The sequence below is a fragment of the Mandrillus leucophaeus genome, unplaced genomic scaffold (genome assembly GCF_000951045.1).
Source record: "Mandrillus leucophaeus isolate KB7577 unplaced genomic scaffold, Mleu.le_1.0 Scaffold144, whole genome shotgun sequence".
NCBI lineage: Eukaryota > Metazoa > Chordata > Mammalia > Primates > Cercopithecidae > Mandrillus > Mandrillus leucophaeus.
The window spans coordinates 2,430,539-2,454,999 of record NW_012101410.1 but is presented as its reverse complement, the minus strand read 5'-3'; the positions used below and the strand labels follow the sequence as shown (position 1 = coordinate 2,454,999).

Genomic DNA, 24,461 nt, shown 5'->3' with positions numbered 1-24,461 from the left:
TTTCTTTATTCATGCATTCATTGTTGAACACTCAGGTTGGCTATTATAAATAGTGTTTTAACAAACATGGGAGTGCAGATACTTCTTCAACAATACATATTTTATTTTGGGGGATATATACACAGTAGTGGGATTACTGGATCATATGGTAGTTCTTTTAATTTTTTTTTTTTTTTTTTGAGGCAGATGTCACTCTGCACTTCCAGGCTGGAGTGCAGTGGTACAATCTCAGCTCCCTGCAACCTCTGCCTCCTGGGTTCAAGCGATTCTTCTGCCTCAGCCTCCTGAGTGATTGGGATTACAGGCGCCTGCCACCATACCTGGCTCATTTTTGTATTTTTAGTGGAGACGGGGTTTCACCATTTGCCAGGCTGGTCTCGAAGTCCTGACATCAAGTGATCTGCCCACCTCAGCCTCCCAAAGTGCTGGGATTATGGGCGTGAGCTACCACATGCCCCGCCTATTTTTAATTTTTTAGGAATCTTTCATAGTGGCTGTACCAATTTACAACCCCACCAACATTAAGTAAGTATTTCTTTTTTTCCACATCCTCACCAACACTTGTTTTATTTTTGTCTTTTTGGTGATAGCCATTCTAAGTAGAGGGAAGTGGTATCCCATTGTGGTTTTGATTTGCATTTCCCTGATGATTAGTGATGTTGAGTATTTTTTCATGTACCCGTTAATCATTTATATGTCTTCTTCTGAGAAATGTCTGAACAGTCTTTTGCCCAGTTTCAAATCGGACTATTTTGTTGTTGTTCTTGTTGTTTAAGTTCTTTATATAATCTAGATATTAACCCCTTGTCTCATGTATAATTTGCAAATATTTCCTCCCATTTTGTAGGCTGTTTTACTTTGTTTCTTTTGCGACCTGCTTCAGAGGAGAAAGGAGAAGGGCAGAGAGTAAACTTCCTGCTTCTGCATTTTTCTCAGATTACTTCACTGTAAAATATTTGGGGGCAGTGTGTCTTGAACCCCTTTATGGCTGTTATGACTAATGATGTGGATTAGCATATGTGTACAAGTTTTTCTGTGGACGTGTTTTCAGTTCTCTTGGGTATATATGTAGGAGTGGAATTGCTGGGTCACATGGTAACTATGTGCAAAAGCTTTTCAGTTTGATGTAATCCCTTTGTCTGTTGTTGCTTTGTCTGTGCTTTTGAGGTCTTATTTAAAAAAATTCTTGCCCACTTCATTGTCATAAAGCATTTTCCCTTTGTTTTTTTCTAGTTTCATAGTTTCGGGTTTTATATTTAAGTATGTAATCAATTTTGAGTTGACTTGTGTATATTGTGAGAGGTAGGGATCCAGTTTCATCTTCTGCGTGTGGCTGTCCATTTTTCCCAGTACTGTTTATTGAAGAGACTGTCCTTTTTCCCAGTGTGTATTCTTGGCACCTTTGTTGAAAATTAGTTGGTCATAGGGCATGAATTTATTTCTGGACTTTCTATTCTGTTCCATTTGTCTGTGTGTCCGCTTTTATGCCAAAACCATGCTGTTTTATTAATAGTTACTATAGGCTTTTAGTATATTTTGAAGTCAGGTAGTGTGATGCCTTCAGCTTTGTTCTTTTTGCTCAGGGTTGCATTGGCTGTTTGTGGTCTTCTGTGTTCCTATATAAATTTTATGGTTGTGTTTTCTATTTATGTGAAGAATGTCCTTGACATTTTGATACAGATTGCGTTAAATCTATAGATTGCTTTGGGTAGTACGGCCATGTTAACAATATTAATTATTCACTATATTTTTGTGAGTTATTTTTTAGTGATTATTCTAGGGCTTACCATATACATCTTAACTTACTGGACTCACTTCAGATTTAAACTAACCGAATTCCAGTAGATTATGCTGAATTCCCTTGTTGGTCTGTTCCCTTTCCCCTTTTTTTCTATTATTAGCACACATATCACAACACTGCATGATGCAAACTCAGTAGGACATTGTTACTTTATATATAAATTGATGTTTTTAAACCAATAACATGCTGTTTTGGTTACTATAGCCTTATAGTATAATTTGAAGTTAGATAATGTGATGCCTCCAGATTGTTCTTTTTGTTTAGGATTGCTTTGGCTATTTGGATTCTTTTTTTGGTTCCATATGAATTTTAGGATTGTTTTTTCTAATTCTGTGAAAGAGGATGTTGGTATTTTGATAGGAATTACACTGAATATGTAGATTGCTTTGGGCATTGTAGTAACATTTTCACAATATTGATTTTTCTAATCCATGAGCATGGGATGTATTTCCATTTGTTTGCATCATCTATTATTTCTTTCAGTAGTGTTTTGTATAATAGTTCTCCTTTTATAACTATTGGTTCTTGGTTAAGTATATTCTTATATATTTTTTGTAGCTATTCTAAAAGAGATTGAATTATTGATTTGATTCTCAGCTTTGTCATTATTGGTATATAGCAGTGCTGCTGATTTATGCACATTGTTTGTGTACATTGATTTTGTAACCTGAAACTTTCCTGAATTCGTTTATCAGGTCTAGCAGTCATATATCAATAGAGCAGAATAGAGAACCCAAAGATAAAGCCAAATACTTAAAACCAACTGATCTTTGACAAAGCATTCAAAAATATAAATTTGGGGAAAGGACATCCCATTTAATAAATGGTGCTGGGAAAATTGGATAGCAACATATAGAATAAGGAAACTGCATCCCTACCTCTCACCTCAACATATACAGAAATTTACTCAAGATGGATTAAAGGCTTCAACCTAAGACCTGAAACCATGAAAATTCTAGAAGAAAATCTAGGAAAAATTATTCTGTACATTGACCTAGGCAAATAATTTATGACTAAGACCGCAAAAGCAAATGCAGCAAAACAAAAATAAATAAATGGGACCTAATTAAACTAAAAAGCTTCTGCAAAGCAAAGAATCATTGGAGTAAACAGACAACCTACAGAATGGGAGAAGACATTTACAAATTACGCATCTGACAAAAGACTAGCATCCAGAATCTATAAGGAACTCAAACCAGCAAGAAAAGCACAAATCCCATTAAAATGTGGCAGGTGACATGAATAGACATTTCTCAAAAGAAGATATACAAATAGCCAAAAAACAGATGAAAAAAATGCTCAACATCACTAATCATCAGGGAAATGCAAATTAGAACCACAGTGAGATACCACCTTAAGCCAGCCAGAATGGCCATTAAGAAACGTCAAAAAACAATAGATGTTGGCATGCATGTGGTGAAAAGAGAGTGCTTATCCACTGCTGGTGAGAATGTAAGTTAGTACAACCTATAGGGAAAACAGTGTGGAGATTTATCAAAGAACTAAAGTAGATTGATCTACCATTCATTCCTGCAAACCCACTACTGGGTATCTACCCAAAAGAAAAGAAGTCATTGTATCAAAAAGTCGCCTGCACACATATGTTTGTTGTAGCACAGTTCACAATTGAAAGATATGGAATCAACCTAAGTGCCCATCAACTGATGAGTGGATAAGGAAATATATATATATATATTCATGGTATATATATATACACCATAAAATACTCTTCAGCCATTGGTAAGAATGAAATAATGCCTGTTTCTTTGAATGTCTTACTTTTTTGTGTGTTGTTGGAAACTGGACCTTATATATAATATATGGTAGCAACTCATGTATAATACATGCTAGCAACTCTGGGCATTGATCCTCTCCCGCTTAAGGCTTGTTGTTGTTTATTTATTTATTTAGTGATTTGCTGGAGTATTTTAGTTAAGTCTGTTCCCTCCCTCTTCCCCCATACACACTGTAAAGCCTGAAATGTTGCTCCTTGGAGAATGTGGCTTTGGGCATATTCACAGTCACCCTGGGATGACATTGGTTTTTCCAGGACTCTATCTGGTTCCTTGATCACACCTCACTGTAAGTTACACTAACTGCTGGTGGATTTCTGTATTGTTTTAAACAATGCCCTGGCGGCTTAAGTTGTTGCAAAGACTGATCCAATTAAATTCCAGCTCATTTTCAGGGGTGGTTTGAGGTTAGTATTTCAGTTTTCTTCTGACCACAGGAGATTTTTTTTTTTAACTGTCACTTTTTTTCTTTTCTTTTCTTTTTTTTTTTTTGGTTCTCAACAGGATGCTAGGCTGGGCTGTGGTTTAGCTTATGCCTATGGTGAAGCTACTGGTCTCTTATTTTCTTTTCACCAAAACCTCCATTATATTTTAGAGCAACATTAGTCTTAAACGTCTCTATGCTCTGTGTCAAATATCAATTCCTTTAAGAAAAGGTTTGAAGCTATTTCATGCCTTGCCTGTCCCCTTAGGTAAATCTCTAATCTCTAGTGATGTCACCTTTCTTATTGTTGAAATGTATGTTTTCTGTCAACCTGATCTTTTATTAGTCTGGCCAGAAGTTTTTCAACTGTATTGATCTTCTCAAAGGATCAGCTTTTGGTTTTATTATTTTCTTGTGGTTTTTAAATTTGTTTTTGTTTAATTGATTCTTCTTCGCTCATTATTATTTTCCTTGTTTATTTTGTTTTTTTGTTTATTTTTATTTTTACTTTTTTAAAAAAATTTATTTCCACAGTTTTTTGGGGAACAAGTGGTATTTGGTTACATAAGTTCTTTAGTGGTGATTTGTGAGATTTTGGTGCACCCATCACCCGAGCAGTATACACTGAACCCAATTTATAATCTTTTAAAATTTGCTCCTATTTTTCTAGTATCTCAAGACAGAAGCTGAACTCTCAAATCCTTTCTTGATTTCTAATCTAGGTATTTAGTACTGTAAATGTCCTCCCAAGTATTGCTTTAGTGGCATATCACAAATTGTGATATGTTGTGTTTTCATTTTCATAAAGCTGAAAATTCTAATTTCTCTTTTTATTTTGCCTTTGATCTATTGATTATTTAGAAATTTGATAGTTTGTAAATATTTTTGACTTTTCCAGAAGGTTTTCAGTTATTCATTTCTGATTTAATTCTGTTGTGGTTTAAAAAGTACTTTTTGTGACTTGAATCTTCCTGTATTTATGAGGACTTGCTTCATGGATCAGAGTATGGTGTAGTTTGGTCAATGTTCCATGTGCACTTGAAAAGAATTTGCATCCTGCTATTGCTAGATGTAGTCATTTATAGATGTCAAGGCACTTTGTTTGGTAGTGTTGTTCAAATCTCTTATATCCTTGCTGATTGTCCATCTAGTTGTACTATCAATTACTAAGAGATGGGTATTGAAATCTCTGATTATGAAAGTGGTTTTTTAATTGTCTGCAAAGCCTGAAATAAAACTGTACTGTAAGTATTCTGTGACTGTGGAATCTCTTAAAGTAGGGATTATATCTCATACTTCTTTTGATCCCAGCCCATAGTAGTGACTATTTAGTAAAAAATGATGGCAGTGTGAGAACTATGTTACATATATTTAGCTGACCTTAGTGTGTATTTGATATCTATGTATACTATATATATACACATCCATTATATATATATATATTTTACTTCTTACATGAGAATGAAAGTTATATGTAGATGAGATATCTTTTCAGTGAAAACAGCCTTGCTTTTGCTTTTTATTTGATGTATTTTAGTTGGAAAACAGTTATAACAAAAAATTAATCTGCGTGCCATATGTTTCTACAGTTTAGCTATGAATTCAAAATTTGATCCAGTTGAAATGCCACTGACCTTTGCATTTGACTAGGAACATACAATACACATTCAGTAAAGATAATATTATAATAAAGTCTTTAAAAATGTGAAATAAACTCATATTTGTTATTTAGTATATGTTAATTTCTGTTAATCTTGGGCATTAACTATTGAACTTTTTTTCCCCTAAGGTAGCTTATACATCATTTGGATAATGTATGTGATTTTTTTTTCAGAGTCATAAACATTCTAAGTGCATACGGCCATTTCTTCCTTATTTTAATGTGTCACAACAATTTGCTACCTTTGTTCTTAAGGGATCTTTTGTAAGTAAATATGTTTAACTTTATTTTGGTTTTGATTTAAGAATTTGTATATTCTATCACAGGTCAGTAGTTCTTAAGTGGAGCCTCATATTATGAACTATTAACAGTTTGCATATGAATTGACAGAGGCCCTGGTGTCTTCTGTCTTCTCACTTGTTTTAATCTAACAGGACAGAAGCCAGTAGGAGGTAAAATGCTCTGTGACTTTGAGGAACACTTACAAAAGTCACTTGCCAGAAAGTTGTTCTTGGTGGTAGAAGCATTGTATGGTCTAGGGAACTTTCAAGCATTGATATTTACAGTATACTATGCCAAAAATATTTTTAAAAAGTACCAGATACTTGCTATTTCTGTGAATTGTTAGGTTTGAATTGAGAAACTGCAGTACCCTTTCTGATTACTAATGGCATAAGAATTGTTTTTTAATACCAGAAAGTTATTTTAATTTAAAGGTTTTTACACAGGTACAGTAATGAATGTTTTTGAAGCAAAGACACTGTGATTTTTTTAATCATTTGCCAAAATTCTTTAGTGTTTAGAGAATAAAGTATTTGCTTGAACAATGTTTTCCTATTTTTAAAAATATTATTATTTAATATTTGAGGTGGTTCTCCTGATAAATAGAGATAATATTGTCATTGGTACATTCTTGCTGGTACTGAGTTTGGAAATCCTCAAAGAGGATGTGATGAATTACTCAGCCATGCTTTTTTGTCTTTTCTTTACAGAGTGAAATACCAGAGCTACAGGTGTGGTATACCAAACTTGGAAAAACATCTGAAAGATTTCTTTTTAAGCAGCTGGATTCTCTATGGGTAATTTTAAAGTAAATTGTTATATTTTGGGTATTACAACAGTAAAACAGTAAAAGGGAACAGAAATTTCATTAATTAATAATTTTTATTTTTATGTTTGTATGTTTATAGATGTGTTCAGCTCTTAGACATTTAGTTTGTCTTGGTGGATGGTGACGCCATCACCTGACTGCCCAGGTCGGAAATTTGAGTCCCATTTGAGACTCTCTGTCTTTCCCATTCACCCTCTGTATCCCACCAGTGGTCAAATATAGACGATTGTATCCACAAATTTCTCTTACTCACTCCTTATTCTCCATTACCACTGTTACTTCTGTTACTTCTTGTTTCAGTTCTTCATTATCTCTCTCCTGGATTTCAGAAACTGCCTCTTGTTTTTCCAGTCTGAATTTCCAGGTCACCCATCTACAGAGTGAAGTGTCAAAAATGCAGATCTGATTTTTGTGACCACTGTGCTCAGACGAGCTCAGTGATTTATTTTCTTAGAAGTTCACATTCCTTAGTGTAGCACATGACCCTCATTATCCTCCCAGGAGGTAGAAGACTGGTCTTCTTCCTAGATGTGTGTCCTACTAAAGTGGCCTCTCTTCACAGACTAAACTTATATTTTTCAAAGCGTAGCATGCCTGTTTATTTACTTCTGTGACTTTGTGCATACTGTTTTCTTTGCATAGAATGACTTCTCCTCATCTTTATCATCTTTTGAGACTCAATTCAAGTGTCTCTTGCTCTGAAGCTTCCTCACCAGTCTTAGCTCATATTCACCTGGGGCCATGTGCTTACCTAGTTAAACACTTGTCCTGCTCCACCAGACACCTTGAAGACTGAGCCTTGCTTTCTTTAGCTTTATATCTCAAGTGCTTCCCACAGTGCTTCATTCATGGTGGTTTCTGGGGAAAGGTTTCAAAGAACGAATTGACCCAAACAAGCACGTTATTTCACTTAATTGACACAAATCTACCACTTTTTCTGGTTATTATTAATGTTCTGATAACCAACTAGTCACTAATAGTGATAAAACACCTTATTATATATTAAGTTCTGAAAAAAAGGTTCCTACTTTTTGTGTAACAAAATTGCTAGGAATAGCATAATAGAATTGATTTTCCCCATAAGAAAAATAATGTCATTTGGGGTTATTCTTCAACCTGAATATAACATCAGGTATTTCATAGATCTGATCATCAACCTACCGTTAAAACAAGGATAATAACTCCTTTAATTCAAAGTAGAAAAAACAGGTTCAAATTTCATAAAATGGGCATAGATTTAATGCCTTCAGTGATTATGCAAAGGATTCCAGTGTCTTCAGAGGTCTACATTTAGCATAGAGCAGCTTTGATATTGGGAGTGTATCCCATTGGTCGCACATTGGGCTTAGCACTTTAAAAGCATTATCTGGTTTAATCATCACAACAGCTCTATGAGGTATGTACTTTTTCCTCATTTTGTAGATGAGGAGATTGTGGCTTAAAGAGATTAAGTTGCCAAGACTGTAAGTGTGACATAAGCCTAACTTGCTAGTTGAAATATATATTGAACATAAAATGAGGAGGATTTTCCTCTCTTAATTGTAAAGGGATTTCTGTGATTAACAACTGGATCAACAGTGATATTTTATGGAGTTTTCTACCTTAGTAAAACTACTGAGAGGGAAAAAAGCAGGTCTCTTAGTTGCATGTATTGAATATATCCAAGCTTTAAGGAGCTTACTGTGTAGTGGAAAAGAATAGGCTAATAGAAATAGATTTTGAGATTATTTAGTCCTTCCTTCCATGAATTAAGGTTGTTGAAAATTATAAAGCATAATTTTATGAAGTTTTCTAAAATACTTAGGAAAAAAAGATTCCAAGGGCCTTGGTATTGGTCAGTTTTCCACAAATGTTTAGGAAGTTCTAACAGAAATGATTTGGACTTTTCTTTAAGCTAATTTTTTACAAAAGCTATTTTGTCCAGTCTTGAATACAGTAGTGTCTTCTTTTTCAGCTCCTCGACAGCAATGGCAGTTTCACACTGAAACTGCAAGAAGATGAGCTGTTCACACTCACCACTCTCACCACTGGTCGCAAAGGCAGCTACCTGCCTCCTCCAAAATCCCAGCGCTTCCCAAGTACCTATAAGGATGATTTCAATGTTGGTGAGTATTTTTCACTAAAACTTAACTTCGTCTCTATAGTATGTTGATTTCTACCTGTCATACTGGGTGCATGATGGAGTGGCTGTCAAAAGCACATTCATTTAGCTCCTACATCTCATGTGGTAAAAGGAGGGCTAATTTTTTATATTACTTTATGGTAAATCTAAATTTGAGGATCCTGTATTTTTCAGTTTCAGAAAAAAATATAGAGTTCATCGTTAGAATGAAAGTTATAATTCTAATTTGCTTTTGGTGAAACTTCAACTTTGTAACTTTGCTACTGCCCCATTAGCCATTACTGACATCTTCCTTCTGTGTGGAGGTTAAGACACATTTATATGTGTCTTTCCGCAGTGCTAGTGAACTGAGTGCTTATGGGCAGTTATGTTGTCATTGGGTGATCCAACTCATATACTATCCTGTGCCTCCGAGATTTTTATTGAGCTCTCTTGATTTTCTAGGAAAATCTATCCTAAAGTTCTTAGAAAAGTTTTTGGTTATAGGTGATTTAGGAAAACCACTTGGAAAACAGTTAGAAGATATGGTCACTGTAGTTATATTCCTAGTCAGTAAGTAACAAAATTTGTTGACTAGTTGGTAGTGTTCTATAGGTTTATGGGTCTCACAGACAGGGTCAGGTGGCTTTGTAATCTGCTCTTACAGTCTGTAGCAGGAGAGTAATAGGGAGGGAACTGGCATTGCTGGAGCATCACTTGAACCTCCTGTTTGCTGCAGAGCTGCTTGTTCCACTAAAGGTAGACACTCCTATCACCCTTTCCCAGTCACTGCTGCAGGGTCTCACCTTTCTTTCTCGGGAAATGATCTAGTTGGCTGGAGTAGAAGGCCTTTTGGACTGTGTAGTGGAGTCCTCTCAACTATAATACAGACAACAGTGACCCTCAGGGGGAGCTTGGTGATTTGTTTTTCTCCAGCTCTTTGAAATGGCCTCTTAGATAAACCCATTAATTTTGTGAAACATAGGTCTTTAAAATCTGTTGCTTGGTTGGTTCTCTGTTAGCAAAGGTGACTTTTGCCTTCAGTAAGTGAGGAATTTGTGTGGGATATGGCCTAGTTAATGAGATTGAAGAACTGCCAGCACCAAGACCAATATTTTGTGACCCTGAAGACCAAGAGGCAATTCCAAACCTTCAGATATAAAATGTAATACTTTATGAGCTACAATATAAATTTAAAACTAAAGTTAAATATTATAAACTAGGCTCTGGAGATACTTGTTAGGGTTCTAAATGTCTCAAATGAGGTAATGAATGCAAAAACATTTAGAAAAGCATGAGGTATAAGAGCTATAAGATATTACAACTAAAATTTCTCCTCTACAGCATTCATTATTGTTAAGACTAAAATTTAATTTAGTAAAACTAAAAAGGGATTGATAACTTAGGCCCCAAACTGGTTTTTGCTGCAGTTTAGAAGTAGAAGAAAATTTGTAAATTTTATGCTTCATATAGTAAGCTTTTCTTATGCTCTTTTGGCAGGTGATTGTGACCCATGATTTGGAACCTTGCTTGACAGATATTAGAAATAATGAAGCTATCCCTTATTGAGCCCTTGCCAGATGCTGGCTTATGTACACTTTATCTTTTCTTTAATTCTCTTGTCCTCCTGCAAACCTAGAAATGAAGAAACTTTAGATGCAGGGCAGTTAAATAACTTGTTCAGGGCAACATACTGAGCTGGAATTTGAACCTAGGTCATACTTACTTCAGAACTCATGACTTTTCCTGGATTAAGTATTATGGATTAAGTATTATGCAGCATCTATATGTCAAATTCATCATCTTGATATTTAGTAATGATGATACAAAAATTAATATATCTTTATAGATGTAGGCCCTAAACTTTGGTTTAGATGTTATTTATTTATTAAAAACTTTCAGAAGTGTTTCAGACATACTGTAAAATATCAGCAAGGAGAACTTCTGAAGGATTTGATACTAAACAGAGAATTTCTTATGTTCTGAACAGATTACCCATTTTTTAGTGAAGCTCCAAACTTTGCTGATCAAACTGGTGTATTTGAATATTTTACAAATATGGAAGACCCTGGTGAGCATCACTTCACGCTACGCCAAGTTCTCAACCAGAGACCCATTACGTGGGCTGCCGATGCATCCAACACAATCAGTATTATAGGAGACTACAACTGGTAAGATTGATGTTCTCAATGTGGATCTGGCTGAAATACCCTTGTAATATTGTCAGGTACATTTTGAAGTGAAGAGCTTTCAATAGTCCTCCTTGTTCAAGAACCTAATAGATGTGTAATATGTAATATTAAGGGTTGTTGAATATTACGGTGATGACCACAAAGCTGCACATTGTTTTGCTGCCTCAGGGTCCTTCCCTCATCTTTGCCCTATTTAATAGTGATTATTACAAGAACAATTTTATTTCAGTATAATAACTGAGGACTTTTGGACCCAATTATAATTTAATATTTATTTATAAATAGACGGATTTGTGAGGTGTTTTTAAGTTTTTGTTTTGCTGGAGAGTTGATTTGTTGATCTGGTGTTGCCATCTGGTGGACCAATCATAGAATTACACTATCTTAGTCACTAAAAAATCTATTTACTAGGTGACCCTAGATGGCAATAGTAAAAAGCAAATCAGCTTTAGTTGCCTAGTGAATTTAACTTTTTATTTAGTCATCTGGTAAAGAGACAAGTTATATTATTCACATAAAATATAATGCCAAACTAAAACTTTCCCTTCCTCTTTAGTTTAGTTACAGAATTTCTATGTGCTGACTTATTATACCTGTCTTATGTGTTTCTTTTTCATTTTTTCCTATAACTAGTATGATTCCACTGCAGGAAAAAAACAAACAAACATTCCAGGTTTAGAGCTAGTACTAAGAATACCAAGCCACCAAAAAGCCATATCTAAAGCTTGGAAACTGGAGAGGGAAGAGAAAAGAATTCTGAAAAGGGCCTTGAATTGCCTGTCTGTGGAGTGTGCAGGAAGTGTTTATCCCTCCTGAAGTGCCTTACTCCCCGTTAGAAATCCTGATTCTAGTTCCAAACTCTGACATAAGTCTCAAGAAACTTTCAGTTATCCAGAGCCCCTGGAACTCTTATAACACTAGGAAGAGTTATTGAGGTGCAGTGAAGCATTCTTTCCTAATTTAGGATGACATTTGTGGCTTGTGTTTTTACACAGCAGAATTTCTGCTTGTGCCATTGTCTCTGAGGAGGAAACTTTGCCTAGATTTTCCGATTATGGCAGTGGAGTTCGTGGCATCCTCATTTGTGACGATGGTCTTATTGTAAGTCCAGTGGCTGGGTTTAAGTATCCAAGGCATGGGTCCCATTGTTTTGATCTCCAGTTTTGAAGTCACCATATAGGAAACTTTTTTTTTCTGTGATGTCCCCTATACCCTATGCACTTGAATACTATAGAGGGCTCTTTCTAAACTCAAACTCAATCTTATTTCTGGCTGGGACTCCAGAAAGATTGAGAAGCCCCTTAATTGTAGTATAGAAATGAGATATAGCACCGTTCAAAGATTTACTCCCCCATATCTTCATATATTTGAAGATTTTACACAATTTAAGTAGCAATACTCAATTTTTACTAGGATCTATTGCAGTGGATAAGGAGGTGGGGATGAGGGATGGGGAAGCGTGTAGAAGAGGAAGAGAGTGACACATTCTGAAAGGAAAGGAACCAGGAAGTCGCAATTATGCGTATCAAGAAAGGACTGCCTTCATCTTTCTGAATCCCGGTTTTCATCATGTTATTCCCCTGCTCAGGAAGATGCAGTGACTCTCCCCTGCTACCTGTGTTTTCCACTTCTAGGCCTGATTTCCAAGACCCTTTATAATTTGGTCTCATCTATTATGGGTTATTTTCCAGTATTCTACCCTCTATTTGAGGCAGCCAGATCTGCTCAGAGATCCACACAAATCCCTTGTTCATTTCTGTTGTCTGGCTGCTGTGCCCACTTATTGTAGGAAAAGGAGGGAATAAAAATTGGATAATAGTAGGCACTTTGATGGATTTCCCACATAACCACTTTATGGTGGAGATATCATCGCCCCCACCTTGCAGACTGAGAAACCGCATCTTTGGAGTAAGATTTACCCAAGATATCACTGGTAAGTGGCAGAACCAGGGCTAGAAGCCGGGTCTGTATGACTCACTAGCCCATTCTCTTTGGAGTATATCTCACAGCCTCATTTTAATCGTCTTCTTCCTAAAGGTAGGAAATGGGAAATTTGTCTAGTTTATCTGTAGTGCTATTTTAGTAAATCTGCTCTCAATGTGTGCACATTACTCACAGTTTTTAGAGTTGTGTTTTGAGTAGAACTTCCTCTCTTATACCTAGATTTAGTTATTTACCAGCACAGTAATTTGATTATACTGGGTGGATTGTAGTGTAACTGGCTACTTCTATCTTGATAGTGAGCATTGGTTGGAATTCTTTAAAGACAATCACAAAATTACCTTTACCTGCACACAGCTGAACTCTCTCTTTGATCAGATTTGCCTTATATATTGGCTAGTTTTTGTTCTTTCAGCACTACTGAGAGATTGTGGCTGTGGAAGAATAAACCACACTTTTATTCTGTTTCATTCATTATCTATGAAATTGCCTGGCAACTTCTGATACAAGAATCACTTTTTCTGGAATGTGGTATATAAAAAAGGAAAAAGTTTGATCTTCTCTCATTCCAACTCTAAATGGAATAATTTTATGGTGCTGATAGTATTTGTAGCACTTTCAAACTTACGATGAACCAGAAAGCAGGTAAGGGATAGAAGAACCAGTGTTGATTGCTAGTGGTTTCATGCTGGTGATAATCTATGGAGAGAAAACTCCCTCTGATGTCAGAGGACATGCAAGAGAGACTGGGCTTGAGTTACTCAGCATTTGATCTTCCTGTAAAGTAGCCCAGCTCTGCTTAGATAATTAAGTGTGGATTGTCCTCCCTGTGTACCTGATGTAGGTACTTTTGTAATATTTTCCTTTACATAGTAAAATTTCACTGTGCAAAATTCACTGATAAGATACAAATGTAAAAGCCATATAATTCTAGATCTCATTCCCCTCAACCCATTTCTGGAATAGATTTATTGGTGTTTCCAGTCTTATGTGAGATATGTTGCTTGATTTGTGTGCAGGCTTTCTTTTTTCTTCCTACTTGCAGATAGATACTGAGTAGGAAGTAAAATATTTTCAGAGATCATGTTGGTTTGGGGTGGTTGTAGCATCCCAGAAGGAAAGTGTTGTACCTGGTAGCATTTGTAAGAGGAAACCTGGAGGAGAGCTCACTGTAAAATCTCAGTCCCTGGACAGCTGAATCTTTTTCCCATCTTTGATAGACTGCTGTGGATCAGTGAGCCTAGAACCAGGATTTTATTGCTTCCTTATAGACAGATACTTCATAGGGGAAAATGGTCCTCAAAGTGGCATTCCTGGGTAAGCAGCATCAGCATCACCTGGGAATTTGTTAGACATGCAAATTCAAGGGGCTGCCCCAGATTTACTGACTCACGCTGTGGGGTGGGACCAGTGAACTGAGTTTAAGAAGCCCTCCTGGTGATTTCCGTGCTGTTCAGGTGTGAGAAGCCCTCCTAGAGAGTCAACTCTGCGGTCTTTGCAGAGAAATAATTTTAGATCTTTTCTTCTGGAGTTTTAAAGTTTTGTTGGATTTAAATGTAAAAATTGGCCCTGGAATAGCTTATGTTCTCCCAGAGGCTCCTAGCATTGCCTTAATTACCTCTCTTTGTTGCTGGAAATTTGAATAAACATTTTCCCTCAGAATTGTGTGGAACTTTTTACTTTTTATTTGTTCATAGACAATAGTGGCTTTTAAAAATATTGTATTCTTAAGATGAGAAGTTGTTTTATTGTAGTAAAAAATATTTTCTCAGGAAACTTAAAAATCATAACTATTATTGTCCAGTAATCATTTAAATAGGCAATGAAATGACTTAAGTCATGTAACATTTAAAACTGTTGTCAATAAAGATTCTTGAAGCCCATCTCTGCTACAGGCTCAGACTTAGCAAATCACGTTCTCACCTCAGTTAGAAGTTTGGAGGCATGTGCTGTGAAATGACATATTTGTACTATGTTACAAAGGGCATATTTTAAGAGTATTAGTCAACCGTTTTATTTTGCAGGACGAATCTGACTATAAAATGTGATGTTTACATAGAGACCCCTGACACAGGAGGTGTGTTCATTGCAGGAAGAGTAAATAAAGGTGGTATTTTGATTAGAAGTGCCAGAGGAATTTTCTTCTGGATTTTTGCAAATGGATCTTACAGGGTTACAGGGGATTTAGGTAAGTGACTTTTTTTTTTAAAATACCATATGACTTATAGGCTATGTTACTTTGAGCACCTACTTGTTATTTGTGGGAGTGATAAAAAAGTTCATCCCAAGGTGTTTGGACAGCTAATTGGGAAGAGATGTAAGCAAATACCAAATAGTTTACAATTATAGAAAGTTATTTAATTCCTAGAGATGGGGGCAACTCTGTGGAAGGGAAAATAATTGTACAAAGCTTTTTAGGGTATTGTGAGGTTGAACTGGGCTGTGAGGATAGGATTTGCATAGATAGTATCAAAACCATCTGAGGTAGTGGTGGTAGGGGGAGAATGCTCAGGAGGCACCATAAATAAAAGCAGGAGTATAAGAATGTTGCTGCTGTACTTATAGAAATATAGGGAGAGGGATTGATCTGCTTAAAATGGAAAAATCTCATTTTTGAATTTAGTTAATACTTGAAAATAGCTTGATTTTTCTCAGTCATCTTTACAGCCCTTGTGTTAGGTAGGATGATATTTTATCCAGAATAGGTGCTTCAAATATGTTCAGATTGAACTGTGTCCACTTCAGATTGGTTTTGGTACACACCACTCCTTTGAAACTAGACCTTACTAGTGGTGACTTTTCTTGATTCTCAGTCTCTTGATTTTCCTCTTACCTTAATTTAAAAATATCTCTTTTATAGTTTGCTGCTCTTTGCTTTGACTCCATAAATAAAATAAAAATTAAAGAGGAAGTAGGTAGTAAGGATATTAGAACAAGAGTTATATATTCATAACATTACCAATCTGAAGTTACCTCAGTGATATTGAAATAAAAAACATAGAACCAGTGAGGTTAATTGACTTGCCTAATGACTCAAAGCTAGTTAGTGGCAAAACTGGAAGTAGGAATTTAAATCTGTGTCTGCAGTCCCCACTGTCTGTTTTAAACTGTCTACTTGAAATTTTATCCTGGGGTTCTCATGGGCATTCAAATAACAGTAATTCTAGAAATTAACTTATTATTTTCTCCCTCTGAGTGAATACTATTGCCATGTAACCAATTTGACTGGTTGGAAATTTTATATTATCTCTCTCTTGTCTTCCGTATTCAATCCAGTCATGTATAAATGTGTACTTGAACTATAGATGCTAACACCTCATACTGTCACTGGCTTTTAAGTTTATTTCACTGGTTCTGTTGTGAGCTCACATATAATATACAGCTTAGAGTAGGATCTCAGTATATGCTATTAAATGCATGGCTAAATGAAAAATGTTTTGGCTTAACTCAGTTGTAGATCTGGGAATGAAGGGACAGCTCTCTATTGAGGCTGACTTTACTACATACAGATGACACTTGAGAACCCCACTGAATTAAATGACTCTGTGATTGAGATCTCAGAATTATATCTATTAGGATAATCTTTTTGTGTTACAGCTGGATGGATTATATATGCTTTAGGACATGTTGAAGTTACAGCAAAAACGTGGTATACACTCACATTAACTATTAAGGTAGGTATTGCTGATTGGAGGATCTGGAGGTAAAATATTCTTTTGTTGTGCCTTTCTAGAATTTTCTGTTATAAAATAGGAGGGGGAAATTGTGACATATAATGAAGAGAGACAAGGAATCTGCCTTGATGCTGGGAAGCCACTCATCCCTAGGGTGGTTATGTGTGTGAGGGTAACCTATGTGAGAACCATCAGCAGTTGACTTTATCAGGTCACTATTTTTTTAAAAATTTGATTTTGTTTTTTAAACTGAGGCATAATTGATAAAGTCAATAATTGAACTATTTTTTCAAGTTTGCTTGAACCAAGACTATACATGGAGCTTATAGATGTAAGCAAAGTCATATACATTTATGTTTGATGGTTAAGAATAATTTGCTTTTCAATTATAAGCATAGTTTTTTAGAAATTGGTTTCCATGAATATTTTTTGTCAGAGAAAATACCAGATTAATTTTAATATAATAGAAATATAAAAATATTCCTCAGAATCACTGGGTGATCATGAGTTACTGCTTGACAGTGCTTCCAAGGGATGCTGTGCAGAGAAATTTTTGTGTATAATGTGCTGGTCTCTCCCAAGATAGCTCCCTCACAGTTTTGTTTAGGGTGCAATAGAAATTAAAAATCAGATTCCAATAACTTTGGAATTTGTTCTCTCCTCTCAACCACCAAAATGACAGCACTAATTTTTTTAGCATTAATAATAATGTATATTGAAGATTTGTTTGGATGTAGCATAGATTATTTAACTATACTACACTAGCCAAATTGTAGCCATTTTATAGCAATTATAATAATATTCACTATTATTGAATTTGAAGATTTTTTCCAAACTCATAGATATGATTTGTATTTCCTTGATAATTAGGGAGCTTGCACATGTAATGTTTATTGGCTATTTGTATTTTCTCTTCTCTGAATTGCCTGTTCACTTTCTTTCTTCATTTTTCTATCGTGTTGTCTTTTTCTGGCAAATTTGTGTGAATTTAATATGTATTCTGGATAGTAACCCATTGTCTGTTACATATGTCACAACTATGCTCTCCCATCTTGTGTATTTTAATTTTGCTTATGGTATTTTTGATGACTATAAGTTTTATATTTTGATACTGTCAAATGTTTCACTTTTTATTCATTGCCTTTATGTTTCATGTTTTAAATAAGGCCTTCTTGTTTCTCAAGGTTAGAAACATTTTTACCCCAAACTAAAAAAAGTTTAGGATTTATTTTTATGTGTAAGTTTTTAATACATCAGAAATTTATTTGTGAATTTTATGGGGAAGTATTGAATATAATTTTTAAAAAAATGGATAGCCATCATTTATTACAATAGACTATCCTTTTGCCCATAATTTAAAGGCTACCTTTTTGATGTAACAAATCAGCACATATGCATATACTTGTTTCTGAGCTTTTTTCTGTTCTCCTTATTGTTTGTCTATTATTATCCGAAATCACACTTTTAATTGGTGTTAGCATTCTAAAGGCTTTGATGATACAGTTACTCCCTTGCTTCCTTCAGAGTTTTCTTACCTGACCACTTGATAGAAAACATAGCCCCATCTCACTCTCTAACTCCTTTCTGTTGCTTTTTTTTTCTCTAAAGGTTTTATCCCAAGTGACGTCACACACATTCTGTTGATTGTTAATGTGTTTTCCTACTCCCTTCACTAGCACATAGCTCCTTTAGTGACAGGCCTTTCTCCATATTCCTCACTGCTGGCTCTGTAGCACCTAGAAAAGTGCCTGACAGCCAGGCAGAGCAAGAGTCCAAATAATACTTGGTAAATGCATGAATGGATATCTGGTGGGGCAACTTCCTCATTGTTTCTTTTTCAAAATTATCTTTGCTATTTCACTATATATATTATTCGATTTTCCTTTAAAAAAACAAATTTTCAATTACTTGAAAAGTGGTGCTGGTATTACATTAAATTTATACATCAATTTGGGAAAAAATTACATTTTTTTTAATAATAATGTGTTTCCCCATGAGAGAACATAGGAACAAAAGCATGCTGTATTTCACCATTTATTAAGATTTGCCACTAGGTCCTTCAGTTTTATTTTTGCACATCTTTGATTAAGTTTGTTTTAGTAACTTTATGAGTTTTTTTGAAATGGTGAATGAGATTTAAAAGATTTTCTTAATTTTCTTCAGGTACTTTGCATACCTGGTTAAAATGTCAACAGGACTTACTGAAAACAGCTGCCTCACATCCTGTTCCTTCTTCTTGACCCCCATTCTGTGTTCTGTACTTCTGATACAGCCACTCCTCACTATTCTGGCTGTTTTTTCTGGTGTGTCTTTAATATAATGTGATTCACTACTTTTAGAAATTGGCTCTTGTCTTGCTACTAGGATGGATAGGACTTTGCCGGTTTGCACCCACCTCATTCCCCTACTCCTATTATTTTGTGTTTCTTCAACTATGGGCATTCTGCTTCCTCTTGAATCTCAACTTTTGCCACATACTCTGAGGGTCTTCTCCAACTATCGGCAGTAAAGTAGTCTGTCAGGCACCCATTGTCACTTTGACCTGGCTTAATTTTTACATGCTGCTTATCCTTTAGCTCTCATTTTGTGTGTGCGTGTCTGTCCATCTCCTCTTACTAGAATATAAGCTCCATAAGAGCAGGGACCTTGTCTTCTTGTTCGTCTTAAATTCCCAGTGCATTAAACAGTATTTGACATATAAATCTTCTTTGCATAAATGAAAAAAAACAAAACATCATCTTCTATGTTGCCCATATTCCAAATTTCAGCTAATGTGAGGATTTTGTCACTGTCAGCAACCTGTTGAATTCTTCTCAGCACTTGTCAAGTGACGTGTCCCAGCTCTGTTGCACAATGGACTTTGAAGTGTACTGTATTCTACTTGCAAGTATTTTATATTGGGCAGCTTCAATTTTCCCATCCATTGTATCATGAAGAACACTTTTCTTATGAAGATTCAATGAGAAAAAAAATATATATATATATAGTACCTGATATGTGGTAAGCACTTAATGAGTCAAGTTAATATTCTTACGAGTAGGAGTGTTTGGAACCAGAAGAACAGCATTAATATTTCCTCACTAACACATACTGAGACTTCTAGCAAGTTATTCCACCTCTTTGAGTATCCGTTTCCTTATCTGTAAAATGCAGATAACTTCTGTGAGGTTGTCTTGAGGGTTAAATGTGTTACATTCTTATATTCAACACATTTTTATTAAGCCCCTACTATATGCACTCTACAAAGTCCTAGGGATACAGCAGTGAATGAAATAGACAAGATTCCTGCTCTCTTAGAGCATATATTCTTCTAGGACAGGAGTTGGCAACTTTTTCTGTAAAGGGCCAGAGAGTAAATATTTTAGACTTTGTGGGCCATGTGGTCTCTGCTGGCACCACCCAGTTCTGCTGCTGTTGTGAGAAAAAAGCTGCAGACAATATGTAGATGAATGGATGTGGTTGTGTTTCAATAAGATTTTGTTTATGAAAAAAAAAACGGTCATTGGCATGTAGGTCATAGTTTGCTGAGCCCTATCCTGAGATAGTAAGCTTGTAAATAAGTTTATGATTATGAAGAAAAAATAGAGTCGTAAGATAAAGTAGCTCTGTTACCCTGATTCTCTAACCAGGGAGGTGAGGAAAGACCTCACTGAGTGGGTGGTACTTGAGTACAGACCTGAATGATGGGAAGAACAATTTGAGCAGACCACATGGCTGGTTCAAAAGGCAGGTGTAGCTGACATTGTGTGAAGAGCAGCCTGGAGGCTGGGGTGGCTGAAGCCTGGGGAGGCAGGAGAGATGAGGTCCTCTTACACAGGTTTTGTGCTTAATGGGATTTGTGATATGAGTCCCTTGGCTCAATGTTAATACTGAGTGTTTGATGGCAGCAGAAGATGTTCAGTAAGCACTTCTAGAGCTGAAGATAGCTGTGCAAGTCTGTAGTAACAGGAATTTGGCTCTGAATTTGGAGCTAAGTGACTTGGAGCAAAAATCTGTGACTTTGAGTTTTAATCTATTAAGCCTCAGTATTTCCATGCATAAAATAAAAAGAACTACATTAAGGTCCATTACATTATCCTTCCAAGACTTAAAAGCAGATTTATTCTGGTTCTTGGCCCAATGCTTTGAATTTTGAGCTCTTTACCTTTTGAGAGTAGCTAGTTTTAAATGATTGGCTGTAGTTAGTATGCTGTGAATATATGCTCATAAATGTATTAACATAAAGATAATAAGACCTGAGATTTATTGTTTACCATGTGCCAGGCACTGAGCTAAGTAGAATGGCAAGCTTCTGAGGAAGGTGTAATTTTTTCTTTCACTGTCAGTAACCAGTAAGTAACACCTTATAGATGCCTCCCTCCTTCTACCCACTGCACCCTACTCCATCATCACTTTAACTGATGGTTACTGTTTTTTCAGCTTAAGGGTAGGAGCTTCATATGGCTTTGAAGTGATATTCTGTTCATGGCAACACAACACAAAAGCAAAGGTTAATTATTTTTCTTCTGGCTGGGCAGAGGCTGCTTAATGAAAACCTTAGAGAAGCAATGAGGTAGAAGCAGATGTTTTGGCTCCAGCACAGTCATGTCTGAAGAGTTGGTGGCTGTTAGCCACAACACTTGTACATGTGACTACTTATAAATAATGTTTTTTTTTATTTTAATGAGCTTTTGTCTAAAACTTTATAATAATGCATGAAAAGTTTTGCATTTTTGTTGGTTTTACATTTTCATGGAGCACAGGAAATATTGAGGTATTCCTTGTACGTTGGGAACAATTTAAGTAGGTAGGTAAGAATTTCTTCCCGGAGTTTTCTTCTTTATTTTAAACTTTTGCTCAAACTTGTGGATTTGTGTTTTGCTGTGGTTAAGTCTTGAGTGAGAAGTACATTTGCTCCACTAAGTAGTGGGCCATACATGATCAAGAAACAGACTTCAGAGGACCATTTTCATATGGTTTCAAGGAATGTGTTTCTTTCTACTCTAGGGTCGTTTTGCCTCTGGCATGCTGAATGACAAGTCTCTGTGGACAGACATCCCTGTGAATTTTCCGAAGAATGGCTGGGCTGCAATTGGAACTCACTCCTTTGAATTTGCACAGTTTGACAACTTTCATGTGGAAGCCACACACTAATACTTACAGGGCATCATAGAATACTCTGCATTTTCTTCCCTTCTTTTTGGTTTTGGTTCAGAGCCAATTCTTGTTTCATTGGAACAGTATATGAGCCTTTTGAGGCTAAAAATAATGAAGAGTAAATGGGGAGAGAAATTTATTTTTAATTTATCCTGGAAGATTTTGTTAGAATTAATTCCAAGGGGAAAACTGGTGAATCTTTAACATTACCTGATATGTTCAAACTGTGCATTGGCCCTATCCTTAGGAGTGGTTTGAGTAGTACAGACCTCGAAGCCTTGCTGCTAACACTAAGGTAGCTCTCTTCATCTTACTTGCAAGCGGTCCTGCACATGGCAGTAACTTGATCATCATGGAGATGTATTTATGCATGCTGACCGTGTGTCCAAATGAGCCAGTGTCTTCAGCACAAGATGATGCTGCCATAATAGAAAGCTGAAGAACACTGGAAGTAGCTTTTTGAAAACCACTTCAACCTGTTATGTTTTATGCTCTAAAAAGTATTTTTTTTAATTTTCCTTTTTAAGATAATACTTTTGAAATGCAGGATATGATGAGTGGAATGATTGAAAAAATGCCTCTTTAATAAACTACCTCTAACGCTATTTCTGCAGTAATAGATATTATCAGATTAATTGGGTTATTTGCATTATTTAATTCTTTTGATTCCAAGTTTTGGTCTGGTAACCACTATAACTCTCTGTGAACATTTTTCCAGGTGGCTGGAAGAAGGAAGAAAACCTGATCTAGCCAATGCTGTTGTAGGCATTTCCTCTGCCTCATCTCACTGTGCTGTGGTCTGTCCTCACATGTGGCACTGGTAACAGACTCACACAGCTGATGAATGATTTCTCTCCTTATGTGTGGAAGGAGGGGAGCACTTAGCCATTTGCTAACTCCCAGAATTGGATCATCTCCTAAGATGTACTTACTTTTTAAAGTCCAAATATGTTTATATTTAAATATATGTGAGCATGTTTATCATGTAGTATGATTTATACTAAGCATTAATGTGGCTCTAAGTAGCAAATCCGTTATTCATGTGGGTAAAGTAAATCTAGAATTATTTGTAAGAATTACTCATTGAACTAATTCTACTCTTTAGGAATTTGTAAGAGTCTAACATAGGCTTAGCTACAGTGAAGTTTTACATTGCTTTTGAAGACAAGAAGCTAAGTACTAGAATAAATAAGGTTACAGAGAACATTTTTCAGTTAAAACCAAGTGATTTCCAGCTGATATATCTAATATTTTTAAAACTAACATTGTAGAGTCATAATTTATTTACAATAAAATGTTCCCACTTTAAGTATACAATTCAGTGAGTTTTGATAAATGGATATACCCATGTAACCAACACTCCAGTCAAGTTTCAGAATATTTCCATCACCCTCTAGAAAGTTCTCTTATATACCTGCTCAGTCAGTTCCTTTCACTCCCAATTGTTGGCAGTCATTGATACGAATTCTATCACTATAGGTTAGTTTTCTTTGTTCCAGAACATCATGAAAGTGGCATCATGTACTATGTATTCTTATGAATGGTTTCTGTCTGTCAGCATAATGATTTGAGATTTGTCCTCATGTTGTGTGATTCAGTGGTTTATTCCTTCTTATTTCTGAAGAGTTTTCACACATTGTATGAATATACCACAATTTGTTTCCTCCCCACCAGTTTCTGCTATTACAATTAAAACTGTCCACATTCACAATCTTTGTGTCAAATATATTTCTATTTAAGATGAATACAGAGGAGTGAAATTTCTGGGTCTTATGTTAATTGTATGTTTAACTTTATAAGAAGCTACTAACTGTTTTCCAAAATGATTGTATGGTTTTACACTTCCATCAGCAATGTTTAAAAGTTCCAGTTACTCTGCATTCTTGTCAGTGCCTTGTGTTGTCGTTCTTTTTAATTTTAACCCTTAATTGTGGGTGTATAGTATGTACATTTCTCTGATGACTAAAGCTGTTGAGCAGATGTCATGGACTTAATAGACATTTATATACTTTGTTTTATGTAATATCTATTCAAATCTTTTGCTCATCTAAAAAAATTCTGTTGTCTTTTCTATTGAGTTATAAGAGCTCTTTACATCTTCCAGATACATGTTTGTTTTTTTTTTTTTAAATGTTTTGAAAATTATTTTCTCTTTTTCTACAAAGAACCTGATGGAATTTTCATTTTGATTACATTTAAATTATAGATATATCTGGAAGGAACTGATATCTGACTAACATGGACCCTTCAAATCCATAAGCAGTTACACCTTTTTAAAAAATTTTATTTTACTTTAAGTTCTGGGATACATGTGCAGAAGGTGCAGGTTTGTTACATAGGTATACATGTGCCATGCTGGTTTGCTGCACCTACTGACCCATCCTTTAAGTTCCCTCCCCTCACCTCCCACCCCACACCCCCCAACAGGCGCTGGTATGTGTTGTTCCCCTCCCTGTGTCCATGTGTTCTCATTGTTCAACTCCCACTTATGAGTGAGAACATGCAATGTTTGGTTTTCTCTTCTCGTGTTAGTTTGCTGAGGATGATGGCTTCCAGCTTCATCCATGTCCCTGCAAAGTACATGATCTCATTCTTTTTTATGGCTGCGTAGTATTCCATGGTGTATAT

General features: G+C 35.6%; 1 protein-coding gene across 3 annotated transcripts in view; it reads left to right on the top strand.

Annotated features, from left to right (window-relative positions):
- GALC (galactosylceramidase) overlaps positions 1–23,544 on the top strand; it is a 57,109-nt gene extending 33,565 nt beyond the window's left edge. For all 3 annotated transcript variants that reach the window (XM_011974280.1, XM_011974279.1, XM_011974281.1), the window contains 7 exons: positions 5,853–5,942; positions 6,671–6,757; positions 8,744–8,894; positions 10,881–11,061; positions 15,048–15,211; positions 16,621–16,697; positions 21,684–23,544. In XM_011974280.1, coding sequence (XP_011829670.1) covers positions 5,853–5,942; positions 6,671–6,757; positions 8,744–8,894; positions 10,881–11,061; positions 15,048–15,211; positions 16,621–16,697; positions 21,684–21,830 — 897 coding nt within the window. In that variant the 3' untranslated portion in view covers positions 21,831–23,544. The remainder of the gene's footprint in view (positions 1–5,852; positions 5,943–6,670; positions 6,758–8,743; positions 8,895–10,880; positions 11,062–15,047; positions 15,212–16,620; positions 16,698–21,683) is intronic.
- The last annotated feature ends 917 nt before the right edge of the window (positions 23,545–24,461 follow it).